The sequence below is a fragment of the Astatotilapia calliptera genome, chromosome 3 (assembly GCF_964374335.1).
Source record: "Astatotilapia calliptera chromosome 3, fAstCal68.1, whole genome shotgun sequence".
NCBI lineage: Eukaryota > Metazoa > Chordata > Actinopteri > Cichliformes > Cichlidae > Astatotilapia > Astatotilapia calliptera.
The window spans coordinates 68,778,986-68,793,628 of NC_137424.1; the positions used below are offsets into that span (position 1 = coordinate 68,778,986).

A 14,643-nucleotide genomic window follows, 5' to 3' on the forward strand; every position below is an offset into this window, starting at 1 on the left:
CGAGAGCATCCTGACCAACTGTATAACAGTCTGGTACGGGAACTGCTCTGCCTCGGACCGGAAGGCGTTGCAGAGGGTCGTGAAAACTGCCCAGCGCATCGCCGGAGCACCACTTCCTGCCATAAAAGACATCCACAGGAAGCGGTGTCTGAAAAGGGCTGGGAAAATCATCAAAGACCCCAGTCACCCATCACATGGACTCTTCACCCTCCTGCCCTCTGGGAGGCGCCACAGGAGCCTCCGGACTAAGACCACCAGGTACCGGAACAGCTTCTTCCCCACAGCTGTCAGACTCCTGAACTCTGCCTCCTGACATCTGACCCACGTTAAACTCATGGACTGAACATACACACACACAATGGACAACTGTACCCTCAAACACACAATAATAACATGGAGTGAACCACCACTCACAACCACTAGCACTTTATATAGCCTCTGTAGAAACTATCTACACCCTCACTTATCTTAACTGCACTACTGTATAGCTCTGTGTAAATAATCATTCTGTACATTCGATAATCTTTAATCCTACAACTGTTTACAACTTGCATAGTTCCCATTTCTGTATAGCTGTATATCTCAGATTTCTGTAAAGTTATTTATTTCATATTCTGTGTAGTTTTTCATATTTATATCCTGTTCATAGCTTGTACTCACTACAGCCTGTACATACTTAGTTATAGAATATTCACAACATACTTCATACCGTGTACATTATAACATACCATAATAGACCCATCTCTGTAATATACTTACATATCTATACTATTGCTAATATATATTGTAATATACCTATATCACTAAAGCACTTCTGGATGGATGCAAACTGCATTTCGTTGCCCTGTACCTGTGCATGTGCAATGACAATAAAGTAGAATTCTATTCTATCTATTCTATTCTATTTTCCTCCAGTTGTTTAAACTATTTGTAGAGACAGAGAGCATCAGTCTGATCACTGGAATCTGCTTTGTCCCTGGATTTGGACCCAAGCAGACCCTGATGGACTCAAAAACACAGAAAATACAACATCCAAGAAGTTTTTATCATGTCTTCTTATGTTTATATTTCTTTTGATTATCTTAATTGTACAGCACCTTGGTCAAAACACCTTGTTTTAAATGTGCCATTTAAACAAATTTGACTTTGACTTTTTGCTGCACTGAGATTAGAATCAAATCACTTAATCAGACAGTTCATGAACAGAAACAACAGGTAAGACAAGAAACGAAACTGTACTGAGCAACATGTGCTGACACTCACTGCTGAGCCAGTTTGTCCAGAATACTGACAGAGACACAAACAGGCATCTTTGCCACCCACACACTTCTGCTGAACACACAGCTTTGACTTTTAAAAGCCATATCAACTAAAACCTTCACTGCTGAGCGTCTGTGAGCCCTGACAGTAAAATTCATCATCATCATTAATATGTGCTGACAGCAGCTGCTGGACTGTGTATGGCTGTCGTTTCCAGTTCTTTTGTTTGGATCAAACTAAGATCACTGAAAGAGCTTTCACTGTGATTCGTCAAACACATGAGCTAACAGCCAATAAGAAGAAGGAGAAGTTGGATGTTATGGTGATGCTGCTGACACAGATTTGTCTTGTAAAACAGGTTAACAAGGAAATACAGGTGCATTTCCTCGTTGGTGTCTGTTCAATACAGAGGTCTCTTTACTTTCAGATTTTTAATTTTTTAAACTTTTTTGATTGTGAAGATAAAATTTTAAGGAGGTTCCTCTTGACCTCACAAATAACAACAACAGGACACATGGATGTAACACAGTTTAAAAAATATCTTTCACTGGATAATTTTAATTTTTCCATCCTGATGATCAGAAGAGTTTTTGAGGGTTTCAGAGATCCTTCAGAACAACAGTAAGTGTTCATGAGCTTGTAATAATTTTACCAAGTTTCTGTAATTTCACAGACAGTGTGGAGTGGGAATTTCTCTTTATATCTACCAGTGTTAGTGGAAAAAGGTTCTCATTCTTATACTTCTTTCTTTTCCTTTGAATTTGAGGTATTTGTTTGTCACATGTCTGGACTTGCAGCTGTTCAAACAGGACAAACAAAGGTGGGCGTGAAAGTGTTGACGCAGGTCACAGATGTCTGATATAAAACAGCTGACAGGGAAACACAGGTTAGTTTAGTCTGCAGCTGTTTGATACAGACACACCTTTGCTTTGGGATTTTAAACATTTACATTTTTTATGATTTTTTTTTTTATTATTAATCCTTTATTTATCCAGGTAAAAAATCTCATTGAGATTAAAAATCTCATTTCCAAGAGAGACCTGGCATCATAGCAACAAAAGTCACATACCACATAGGTATATAACATTTAAAACAAATACAATATCGCATACAAACATGTGTAAAATATACAATAACAGATCAAATACAAAAAGAGTACATTAAAAACAATCACACTGAGTAAAAGAGCTGTTCTCTCGTTCCTTTAAAACAGACTTAAACTCTCCAAGGTAACCAATTCTGATAATTTCAGTTCCTTCTGCAGATTTGATGTTTTTTATTTGTCAAATATTTACATCTGAGTAACTTTTCACTTGTTTGTAACAAAACTTCAGTAGCTTCCTTTTCACCTACTGAAAAACCGATGGGACACACTGACCTCACAGTTCTTTTATCTGTCAGTAGATAATTTTATTTTTTCCACTCTGATGATCAGAAGAGTGTTTGAGTGTTTCAGAAAAACAGTAAGTGTTTAAAATGACGTCTTTCAGTTTTTTAAGTAATTTGACAGGCTGACTGAAGCCTGTGAGCGTTAGTGGATTAACCCGTTACTGTAACCACTAACTGGTTCTGCTGGTTAGATGAACGTCATGTCACGTTAGTGTAAAACATTTGATTCACTGTTGGCTGGTTTCGTCTGTGAAAACACATCGAATTAAATGAATTCAATGTGTTTCATCAGCTGAAGAACCAAAAGCTGTCAGACTTTATCTGACACAATATAAAGAAGAAAATCCCCTCAATCACAAACAGGAAGTTTACTAAGTTACTCTCCTGTACTCTGATTACAGTCATGTATGTTTTCTCTGTGTCTGCTTCTTTGTCCTCACTGTAAACAGATGTACTGAGAGACTCCTGTACTGATGTTTCATAGGAAAGTCCAAACAGTCTCACTGGTTCTCCATAAAGAACAAAGATTTGCTCTCTGTGGCTCCAACACAACTTAAAGACAATCAAAGGTCGACAAAGCTCTCTGTGGTTTGATGGAGGCTACAGCTAAATGCTGCCTCCTCCATAGTACAATATACATGTTTATACAGTGACGTCATTTTGAAGTCCTTTGGATGATGATGGTCTTTAGTATGTAGCTGATGGTTGATGAGGTGATGTTTGTGTTGTTCTGTGGAGATCGTTCAAGAACTGAACCTGTTAAACACTCAGACCTGTTTTAGATTTCACCGCTTTAGTTATGACGCACTTATTTAAGATCGTCCTCCAGTCCAACCTACTGAACGTCACTCTAACGCGACATCGAATGACACGTTGACTTCTGGATTTTAACGAGTGTCTAAAAAGTCTGATCTGTTCTCAGTCAGAGACTTTCAGGATCATTTAAACCTGAAATTTAATCTCATGTAGTCAGGATTTAAACTCAGGTTCAGTTATTTCAATAAAACCATCCTGAGACATTTAGAACAATCGAAGCGTCGGAGTTGAAGAACACGGAAATGTCTGCTGTGACTGCGTCGCTCTGCTCGACTTTGCTGTTTGTCGGCCTCTTCGTGTTTGTCTCTGCAGGTGAGATTCACTCTGTGGGACAGAGAGGAAAAGCATCAGTCTGTTTACATGTTAACAACATTTCCTGAAGAGTTATTTTCATATTGATTCAGTTTTTCCGTGTTTGTGAAGGAGACACGAGGCTGGGTGGGGTCTGTGTGGACCTAACATGTCGGTGTGATCAGATCTCACAGAGACAAAGAAGTGTAATGTGTGTGTCTGTGTGATGTGTTGTAGTTTCTGGAGTCAGTATGCAGCTACAAAGCTTTTAGTTCAGTGTATACAAACAGCTGTAGCTCCATAAAGGCAGCATGCAGAGACTCACAGTGTCTCATAATGAGAGGCTGCTTTCTCTCACACATTATGTTCACTTATTATCAGGACGTGTTTTTGTTTGTGGAACCTGCAGGAACTCAGTTCAGTAAGTAAACTGTGAAAAACACAAGAAACCAAATGTCTGTGAGTTCATAACAAACAATAACATCTTCTCACATTAATAATGACGATTATGAAAAATACTCTATGAAAATAAAAAAAACATAAAACACTCTGATGTAATTAAATACAAAGTTACAGTAAAAAAACAAACATCTTTCTTAAACGTGAAAGAAAATAAACTACCCTATAATTTTTTGACATTTGGTATCGTCCACTCAGCACTTCCTTTATATAGTTTGCTGGTTTATGAGGCCCCTCCTTTGCTCAACAGACCCTCAGCACCATTGAAAGATTTATTTTATATTATGCATTAATTGTATATTATGAAGTAATTATTATGTTTTTAATAAGTTGGGCTGGACTTACTGTTTCTGGTAAATCTCATCTGTAAGGCTGCAGTTTTAATTCATTTGAAGGCAGGACTCAGAAACCGGTCTTGTTATCATCTATCGTCCACCTGGGCCTCACTCAGAGTTTCTCTCTGATTTCTCAGACTTTTTATCTGATTTAGTGTTCAGCTCTGATAAAATAATTATTGTGGGTGATTTTAACATCCATGTAGATGCTAAAAATGACAGCCTCAATACAACATTTAATCTGTTATTAGAATAATTGGCTTCTCTCAAAATGTAAAAGAACCACTCTAGATCTTGTTTTAACATATGGAAGAAAAACTGAACATTTAACAGTGTTTCCTGAAAACCCTCTCCTGTCTGATCATTTCCTGATCACATTTAATTTTTTCAATGTGTTCAATTAGATCTTCTCACTCTCACTACAGAAGTGAACATTTATGCTTTGACCTTTAACCTCTCTGCTCTGTTTTCTGTTTCAGCCCAGAAAAACATCACAGCTGTGTCTGGACAGAACGTCATTCTGACATGTCGAGCTCCAAACAACAACATCAGAGTTTTAGACTGGAGCAAACCAGACTTGAAAGGTTATTGTGTCCTTTTTTATGACAAAGGGGTCTATGATACCACCAACCAGCATCCATCTTTTAAGAACCGGGTGGATCTGCAGGACAGAAAGATGAAGGATGGAGACGTGTCTTTGATTCTGTACAATGTGACGATTAATGACACTGGAACATACGAGTGTGGTGTCATCCAGAAAGCTACAGAGGGTTTGAAGCTCCTCTGCAACTTCACACTGAGTGTTGTTGATCCTCCAGGTGAGTGAGTAGAGTTGAGTGTGTGTGTGATCAGAGGTGAAGCTGCTTCCTGGTTGTTGATGTTTGTTTCTAAAGATGTTGTTGATGAGACTTTGTAGAAAGCAGCTGGTCTGAGTGATGTGATCAGAGTGCAGTAGATAATGTCTGACAGCAGTTTGAAGAGGAAATGGATTCTGTTCTGTTCTTCACTCATCACCTACCTGACAGCTGACACCTCACACCTGTTTCTCACCTGCAGGTCAGACAGGAGGATCTGTTGGACTCATCATCGGTCTTTCAGTTGCTGCTGTTCTTCTGTTTGTTGCTGTTGTTGCTTTTTTGATCTACCGAAAAAAGAAGGTTAAGAAGGTGAACTATGAATCTACTTGCTCATCACAGTCCTAAATTCTGTTTCACTGAAATCAAGAAGGATGATTTTAAGACAAAGAAACTAATAATGCTGAACCTCAATCAGAGGGACATCAAACGCGTCCATATTTATTTTTGATTTCACATTTCTCTGATTTTCATCAGACTTGTTTAGACTGTTACATGAAATTTCACATGATGAACCTACAGCATTGAAATCTGTGACTTATTTTATCAGGTTAGCTGCTCATCCCAGTGTAAGTTTCAAGTCTTAAAGTTATTTTCATTTCTGCATCACTTCATATGTGGAGCACACAGGAGGTCACATTATCAAACAAATACACATCAAACAAGTACAACGTTTTTCAAAATAAAATATTCAGCTTCTGAGTGAACTCATTTTAAACAAATCTGTGATTGTTTGCAGACTTTGTTCATCATTTGTTTGCCCTCATTATTTATCACTTCGGTGTCCTGTATGTTACAATAACAGAGTCACTGAGTGTGTTTCATCTTCAGGTTCAGCTGTTTGTGAGATCAAACTGGTTCTGTGAGGTTTGAACAACACAAATTAATCCTCATGCAGAGATCAGCTGTTACAGTATAATTATTGATACTGAACCAACCTGCACCATAAACACTGCATGTGGTGAAGAAACGATGGATTACTGTGGATTATAAACGATCAGTGATCTGCCTGATAGTGTTTAGGATTTATTGATCATCTTCAACTGAATGAATATTATAATGTACAGTGTTATAATGTACAGTGTTATGTTATTTTTCAGTGTAACTGCAGATTTAGATGTTTTCTCTGATCTTTTCTTTCAATGAATGCATCTCTGTTACTGCAGTTTACATTTCAAAATCAGGTCAAATGTTATTGATTAATTAATGAATTTATTGATTGAATGAATTAATTAATTTTTTGTGACTCTGTTTATTGACAATAAAGTTTTGAAAACAATTTTATGACATGTTGTCTTTTCATTCTTTTCATTTAGTTCAGCAGAGTTTGAACTCAAAACTCGGACTAATCAGTGGCTCCAGTTTTGATGATGATGTCATCGTTAGGTTTGTGGTGTGTTGGAGCAAAACAATGAATTGCTATAGGTGAGCTCCTGATTAGACTTCATGAAAATATTCTAAAATCATTTCTCCACATCAGCCTCATTGTCAAGCTCTCTAAGTTTGTGCAGCTTCCCCGCTTGAAAGGGATTGACGCATCTACCACAGGTGTTTAACTGGGTTTCACTCAATGACCAGGCAGATCTTTTGTTTTCCTTTTCTTTAATCTTCTTTTCGGCCACAGTCAGCCATAGGTGAAAAACCTTTAAATACAAACCAAAAAACCAAAATACAAATTATGTTTGTTATCACACATCTGCAAATATTGTAAACAATCCCAAACACACTTTCTTTTTTAAACACATCAATGCAGTGCGTAAGCTTTGCAGTACAATATTTACTTGAGCATTTTTAAATGCTCAAATTATGTAATTCACCTTGACACATACTGCTTTCTACTAAAGTGCTAAATTAAATAATCAACTTGAGCAGTAACAATAGTACTTATAACCAGCTTCTCTTAACCATATGCAAGCATTAACAATCTTCCATATGCAGACCAACAATAGACAATGGTGCCGCTCGTAAACAGGCGACCAACTCACGGCACAGTGCTAATGCTATGTAAGCTAGCGGCAGCCGCGATTCTTTAGCAACTCGCTTCAAAGTCTTTTACCATAGTCAGCAACCATTCCCTTACCGGCTGCCTCCCTGGCTTTGTAGATACTTCAGTTCCACACAATATTCATGTTGGCGACAACTTATTGAAGGAATTATGCTGGGCTTTTCCCGAAAGTGGCACCTTCCTATTGCTTCCCAGTTCGCCTTTCTTTTTCTTCCCGACAGAAACCCAGACACAAGATTAGTTCCACCCTCCAGTCTGTCACGTTTACTTTTTTTTCCCTCATCGCTCTCCACCTCCTACTCGGTTTGACTTGACACCTCCCACTCGATCTTCCCTTGGAACACAGGAGATCGCCAAGTTCACAAGCAAACCGCAGTTTAACTCATCCCACTGAAGCATGATGCTGACGGCTTGGTCCCATTTTGCTCCTCCACAGGTAACAGAACAACTAGACGTCTGACATCTCTATGAAGGATGGTAGCTTGAGCCACTGGAGTCGCTCCTCTTGAACTAGAGCTTAAGTCCTCCGCCCTCAAGGACTTAGCCACAGAACCGCTGTAACTTGAGCATACCCGGACATTGACGTCCCTCACAATACCCTTTTTGTCTGGATTAGTGCTGACAACTATGCCCATTTTGAAGCGGCCTCTCAGCGCATTCTGATCACTTAACCAGACGACATCTCCAACAGTGACATTTCTGTGTGCAGTGTGCCACTTGCTCCTTACAAACAAATTAGGGCCAGCAAGTTGGCTCCAGGACCTCCAAAACTTGCTCACTTCTGCCTGAATTGCTTGAAGTCTCTTATAGGGGTAAACGGAAAAGTCAAACATCTTGAAGTCCCCACTTTGAGATGCTCGACCAAGCAAAAGACTGTTGGGTGTGACGTAATGAATGCAACCTTCCCGACTCTGTACTCTGGCATCAATTGGGCGCTCATTTGCAAGGTTAGCTGCCACATGAAGAGCTGTCTGGAACTCACTGTAACTTAGCCCAGACTCCCTTCCAAGACTCTGGAGTGCTCTCTTCACAATGCGCACGACAGCCTCAGCAGCTCCATTTCTATGTGGGGAATCAGCCGGATTTACTTTCCACATCCACTCTGTTCCATTCTTTGCCGCAGTCTCCTCCAAGACAAACGTATTCTGACTTTCCAAGAATCCGTAAAGTTCCTTCAAGACAGACTTTGCTCCTACGAAATTAGTACCTGGGTCTGACCAGATCTTTCTTGGATGTCCTCTAATTGCTGTAAATCTCTGATAAGCCATTAAGAAGCCTTCAGTCGACAAGGAGTTTACTAACTCCGTGTGAATCGCCCTGCTGGCCATACAGCAGAATACAACCCCCCAAACCTTTATCATGACTCTTTTCTTGATGTCATCCTTCACTTGGTAGGGTCCAAAGAGATCCACTGTTGTGAACTCAAAAGGTAAAGCAGGTTGAGTTCTTTCCGGAGGTAAGTCGCCCATTATTTGCCGGCAACTCTGTGCTTTTGCTTTCCGGCAAACCACACAACCATCCACAACTTTTTGAGCAATCCTTCTCCCTCTTATGACCCACGCTTTCTTCCTCATTCTGAGCAGGGTCCCAGCAACTCCCTCATGACTCTCATTGTGGGCCTCCCGAGCCAACAGTGTAGACATCCAAGCATCATAAGCCAAGATGGGAACACTAACCTGGTCTTTCTTAAAAGCTTGCACTCGGCCGCCACAAACAAAGAGCCCAGAGCTTGGGTCTTTGTATACTACCAGTCTATCTGTAGTAGTGCTTGGGAAGACAGCGCTGTCTTGTGCTGCAAGGAAGATGTCTCTTAGGGCGTCTTCACGTTCCTTCACTGAAATTACTCCTGCCAACGGGACTGCCTCCCACTTTGGGTCATTTGCAGATGGATGTCCCCCAAGAAACTTTCTAGCTGCTCTCCAAGCAACTGATCTAACTAATCGAGTTAGGTCACTGAACCGCTTGACATCTAAAAGGTTCTTGATGACCGACCCCGCAGGTGGTCTTCGCTGCTCTCCCTGGGCCTCAGCCCGACTTCGCTTTTCTTCTTGCCCTTTTATCTCGGCCCTTGTCAAGGCAGCGACAAACGCCTTTCTTTGACGTTTTCTTTGGCAGTGGCGGCTAACTCTTTAGCTGACCTGACTGGCCACTCGCACACCGGCAAACTCAAGAACTTTGGACCATTTTGCCATTCTGAGTCTTCATCTAGATCCCTGGGACTAGCTCCTCTTGTGACTACATCCGCAATGTTCTGAGGGCCAGGAACCCACCACCAATCTTGAATCCTTGTGCTGCTCTGTATTTCTCCAATCCTATTTGCAAAAAAGGTCTGGTACCCATAGCTCTCCCGCTGTATTGCCCCAATGACGGTTTGGCTATCGACAAAGTGATACCACCTCTCAACCTGAATCCGGCTTTGCGCCTCAAAGTATTTCTTTAGGCGTGAGCCAAACACTGCCCCACACAGCTCTGCTTTGACAACATCCCCTTTGTGGTCCAATGGAGTTAACTTAGCTTTGGACTCCACCAACCTGATGATTGTGCCCTGATCTGAATTCCACCTTAAGTACAACACTGCCCCATAGGCTTGCTCACTTCCATCGGAGAAAGTAATTGCCCAGGGTTCTTCGGTGAAGCACGGGGGAGTTAGCGCCCTTGCAAATGTGACTTTGCTGAGCTGGGCATACTCCTCAAAAAGCCTAATGGCGTCCTCCCTCAGGGCATCTGAGAGCGCCATATCCCAAGTGTCCTTGACCAAGCAGCTTTCTACTTTTGTCTCTTGGAATGCCCTGCGAACTAAGATTGCTCCTTTTTGCTTTGCAGGAGTGACCAAACTGACTGGGTCATACAACCCTGACACTTGGCTGAGAAGCTCTCTTCGCGTCAGTGGGTTTGGCGTGTGGGTCTTAATCTGCTCCTGGGCAAGGTCTTGGCCAACTCGCATCTTTTTCTTCCTCTTGGAGAAGTTGATTGCTACCATGACATGAAGCTTGTCTTCTTCCACTATGTAACCCAGACCAAGAGCTTTGTTTTCTTCGTCACGCATTTGGTTTGGTAGGACAATGGTTTTCATTCTTGTTTTCTCACCCTCGTCATTGCGCTTCCTCCTCCCACTTTGACCAGACAAGACCCAAGGTTTCAGCTCAAATCCTCCAGCCTTTAGGATCCGCCCAATGTTCTCCGTAATGACTTCTAGTTGGTTCATGTCATTGTGAGAGGTAAGGATGTCGTCGACATAGCTATCTTGCTGGAGTACACGACGTTCCTCCTTGAAGTGGGAAAAGGTAGAAAGGCTGGCAGTTTCACGCATTGCCAGCTGTGCAATGCATCCTGCCGGTTTTTTACTGTCAAGCTCTCTAAGTTTGTGCAGCTTCCCCGCTTGAAAGGGATTGACGCATCTACCACAGGTGTTTAACTGGGTTTCACTCAATGACCAGGCAGATCTTTTGTCTCGGCCAGTGTCATTTCTTTCCTACCTGGCTGGCAATTTCCGCAACGACAACCCCCACACTTTGGCTCACATGCAGCACCAATACTATCCCACTTCCACCACTCTAAGAATCCTCGACTGGTGGTTGAGGTACTTGACCTCTGAAGCTTAGCGGGAACATGCTTCCTTGTTGAAGACTGGTCTGAGGCCTCGCCAATGAGCTCCTCATACTTGACAGCTGCTGCTCTCATTGACCTGGCAAAGTGTGTCTTGGACATGTGGGCAGAGACAGTAAGCTCCTCGAAGAGCTCAAGGTGAGTTCCCCCAACTGTCTTTCCAAGTGGCCCATCCCATAACACAAGGTCACCGATGACTCTGCTCCTCTGAGGCGCTAGCCGACCTTCTTTATGACTTATAAGCAGATGATAATCTTTCGGTCTTACAAGATCGTTGAGTGGTATATCCGGAAAGAACCTTTGTAGCTGACTCGGTGTGACATGTTTGTGGACTTCTGCTATGCTGTCGAGTCCATAGCAGACCAGTTGGTGTGACCTAAGGGTGCCTCTAGACGTTCTGACCCGGATCTTCAAAAGATACCGCCTTGTTCTCACGTGCGTTTTCATTTCCCCTACTCCATGAACGACCAGAGTGATTTCTTCACTTTTTAGGTTAAGACTGCTTGCAGCTCTGTGGGTTATATAGTTGGTGTCAGAAGCCAGGTCAATTAATGTCCCAATCTTTTGCCCAGCATTAGCTGTGACCTCAAGGAGCATCATGATTACTGGCAGCTCTCGAAGCCCACCTTCAAATAGGAGGCTTGGCTGCTCCTTTGTGGTGCTGCATGCCCTAGATGCAGTGTTTGAAAACGCATCCCTGCATTCTCTTGCCAGTTCAGGTGACAGTTTTCTGAGGAATTCCTCCTGATCCTCCGTACATTTCCTGCTAACCTTTCCTCCCTCTGGATCAGATCTATTTTGCCTCCCTGCTGCACTTCCCTTCCTCACCTCAGCATTAGGGCATAGGTAGTAATGGTGCTCCGCAGCGTGTGCTTCTTTGCAGCCTGGGTTTTTGCACAGATAAGTGGGTTTGCAGTATGACCCATTGTCATGAACCTCGAGACAACTCCAGCATGCGCCTAGTTTCTTTATTGCGGCTTTCTTTTCTGCAAGCTTTAATGTCTTAAATTGCCTGCAGAAGTAGAGTTTCTTTTTATGCTTTCCATCACCGCAGACCACACACCCTTCATCACTACCTGATTTGGTGAATTTGGTTCTGGAATGTTTCAGTTCCACTCTTTCTCGCTTACTTGGCTCTTCCTCTCTCAGATGATCAAGTTGTTCATATATGGTTTCTTGCTCTTTGAGGAATTCCAGAAGACTATCAAATCGTTTTTCTGGGGTGACCGTGTTTCTACTGTCAGCAACATAAATAAGCCACTCCCTTTTGAGTGTTTCTGGAAGTTTACTTTCGATTGACTTTGTCACCAATGGGTTTTTTATAGCCCCCATGTCACCAAGGTCAACCAGGTCTTGAAGCGCCTTCTCCACAGCTTGAATTAATTCCACTATTTTTCTTGGCTGGTGGCTCTTAACAGCTGGCATTCTCTGCAACTCCTCCACTATTTCAATAGCAATTGATGTTTGATTGCCGAACCGGTTCGCCAAAACACGAAAGATGTCGTCTGCAGTGTTGTAAGTGGTGAGTCGAAGTTCTCTCGTTATTTTCTCATCCACACTATCAAGTAGCTGAAACCTTTTGATCTCTTTCGAACCAGATGGCTCCGCCTGCCCCTGAAGAACCTCCCATTCCTTCTTCCATCTGTGGAAGTCTCGTTTATTTCCAAGAAACTTAGGAAGTGCTGTTGGTTTCAGCTTGATGATTGGCGTGGGGCAGCTGGAGGTAACTGGCAATGATGACAGGTGATCGGCATCCTCCTTTATTCTCATTTCCAGAAAGTCAGCTTTTCTGGAAACCAGCCTGGGGACGCAGAGTTCCAGCCTCTGTATGTTGCTTTGAAGATCTTTCCGAATACCTGATGGGATCCAATGCTTCCACTTGCTGTACCTCTCCTTTGCCACTCCCACCAGTTCTTTCAGGTGGCCAAGAATGAAATCATACACTTCATAATTACCGTCAGGCGTAATGGCAGCAACATGATCACACTCAGCCTCTGCTGCCTGTAGTGCTGTGGACAATTCTGCACTTCCAAAGTTGGCCCAGAGAGCCTCTCTGACTAGGGTTTTTATTTCCTTCAGTTTTAACTCACATTCACTTGCAGTCTTTGCTAAGTCGGCTCTCTGCTGTTCTGTCAGCACAGCTGCTTCACTTGTGTCAGGCTTTGCCTTTAGCTCTGTAATGAAACCAGCCTCTAGATCATCATTGGCCTCCATGACTTTCTCTGCTTCCATTGTCAGTCTATTGAAACTGTCTTTGAGTTCTTCTTCAGTCATATCCTCATGCGTCCTCGTAATGCTATTAACCAGACGAGAGAATGATCTCTTGGCTGTTGCCCTCACTCCTTTGAGTTGTTCAACTGACTTTCCAGCAGCTCATCTACATGTCTGCTATCTGATCCTCGTGCAACCTGAAACACTTTTACAATAAAAGCCCCTTAAAGCCCCCTTAAAGTAACCTTGCTACTTAATTAAAAAGTAATGCAATATAATACATGTAAAAATGAAGGAACTGACTGCTAATGAGAACTTGGTGTTCGCTCGCTCTGTGGTAGAGTATCACTTCCTATTCCTGCTCAAACACAGTGGTGTTTCTGAGTAGCTTATTTGCTTAGCAATTTAATTAACAACTTTTAAATACATTCTTCTTTCATATAATAATATATTCTTTCAGTATAATCTTCACGTGCTTCATCCGAAGCACACTTTCTGTGTACTCACTACCTAATTTATAGCCAAAGTATTCACTCACTGTCTCTGTACTGTCTCGCTAGCTTAGCTTAGCTCCTAGCCGACTCATTAGCACCATGGCTACTTCACCTGTCCCTCCTGCACTTTCTTGCTCATTGTGTCAGATGTTTAGTTACTCCTCGGCCTCCTTTAGCAGTAATGATATCTGTAACAAATGTAGCATATTTGCAGCGCTGGAGGCCAGGATTACTGAATTGTAGACTCGGCTTCGCACCCTTCATTCACCCGTAGCTAGCCAGGCCCCTGTAGCTGGTGCAGCTGAAGATAGCGTAGGCCCCGCTAGCTGTTCCCCGGCAGATCCCAAGCAGCTGGGGGAAGAGGGCGGCTGGGTGACGGTGAGGAGGAAGCATAGTCCTAAACAGAAGCCCCAGGTACACCACCAACCCGTTCATGTGTCTAACCATTTTTCCCCACTCGGCGACACACCCGCGGGGGTCAAACTCTGGTAATTGGCGATTCTGTTCTCAGACATGTGAAGCTAGAGACACCGGCAACCATAGTCAATTGTCTTCCAGGGGCCAGAGCAGGCGACATTGAAGGATATTTAAAACTGCTGGTTAAGGGTAAACGTAAATTCAGTAAAATCATAATTCAGGTTGGCAGTAATGACACCTGGTTACGCCAATCGGAGGTCACTAAAATCAATATTGAATCGGTGTGCAACTTTGCTAAAACAATGTCGGACTCTGTAGTTTTCTCTGGTCCCCTCCCCAATCAGACCAGGAGTGACATGTTTAGCTGCATGTTCTCCTTAAATTGCTGGCTGTCTGAGTGGTGTCCCAGAAACGATGTGGGCTTCATAGATAAATGGCAAACCTTCTGGAGGAAACCTGGTCTTGTTAGGAGAGACGGCATCCATCCCACTTTGGATGGAGCAGCT

At 42.5% G+C, this 14,643-nt stretch overlaps 1 protein-coding gene and 1 long non-coding RNA gene across 2 annotated transcripts; both read left to right on the forward strand.

The window, feature by feature from the left end:
* The first annotated feature begins 993 nt into the window (after positions 1 to 993).
* Positions 994 to 2,413, forward strand: LOC145425706 (uncharacterized). The gene is made up of 2 exons (XR_013906438.1): positions 994 to 1,881; positions 2,027 to 2,413. It is a non-coding gene; the product is annotated as an uncharacterized LOC145425706 (long non-coding RNA).
* Positions 2,414 to 3,637: 1,224 nt separating this feature from the next.
* LOC145425684 (uncharacterized) lies at positions 3,638 to 6,683 on the forward strand. Its single transcript, XM_080298974.1, has 3 exons — positions 3,638 to 3,777; positions 5,030 to 5,368; positions 5,607 to 6,683. Exons 1-3 carry the CDS (start codon positions 3,708 to 3,710, stop codon positions 5,750 to 5,752), a joined length of 555 nt encoding a protein of 184 aa, XP_080155100.1. The 5' UTR covers positions 3,638 to 3,707; the 3' UTR covers positions 5,753 to 6,683.
* The last annotated feature ends 7,960 nt before the right edge of the window (positions 6,684 to 14,643 follow it).

Bases quoted from the DNA above. Each gene is read 5' to 3' on its own strand.
- LOC145425684 (XM_080298974.1), top strand. From the start codon at position 3,708: ATGTCTGCTGTGACTGCGTCGCTCTGCTCGACTTTGCTGTTTGTCGGC. The intron at 3,778-5,029 runs GTGAGATTCACT...TTTCTGTTTCAG, and splicing joins CTTCGTGTTTGTCTCTGCAG to CCCAGAAAAACATCACAGCT. The intron at 5,369-5,606 runs GTGAGTGAGTAG...TCTCACCTGCAG, and splicing joins GAGTGTTGTTGATCCTCCAG to GTCAGACAGGAGGATCTGTT.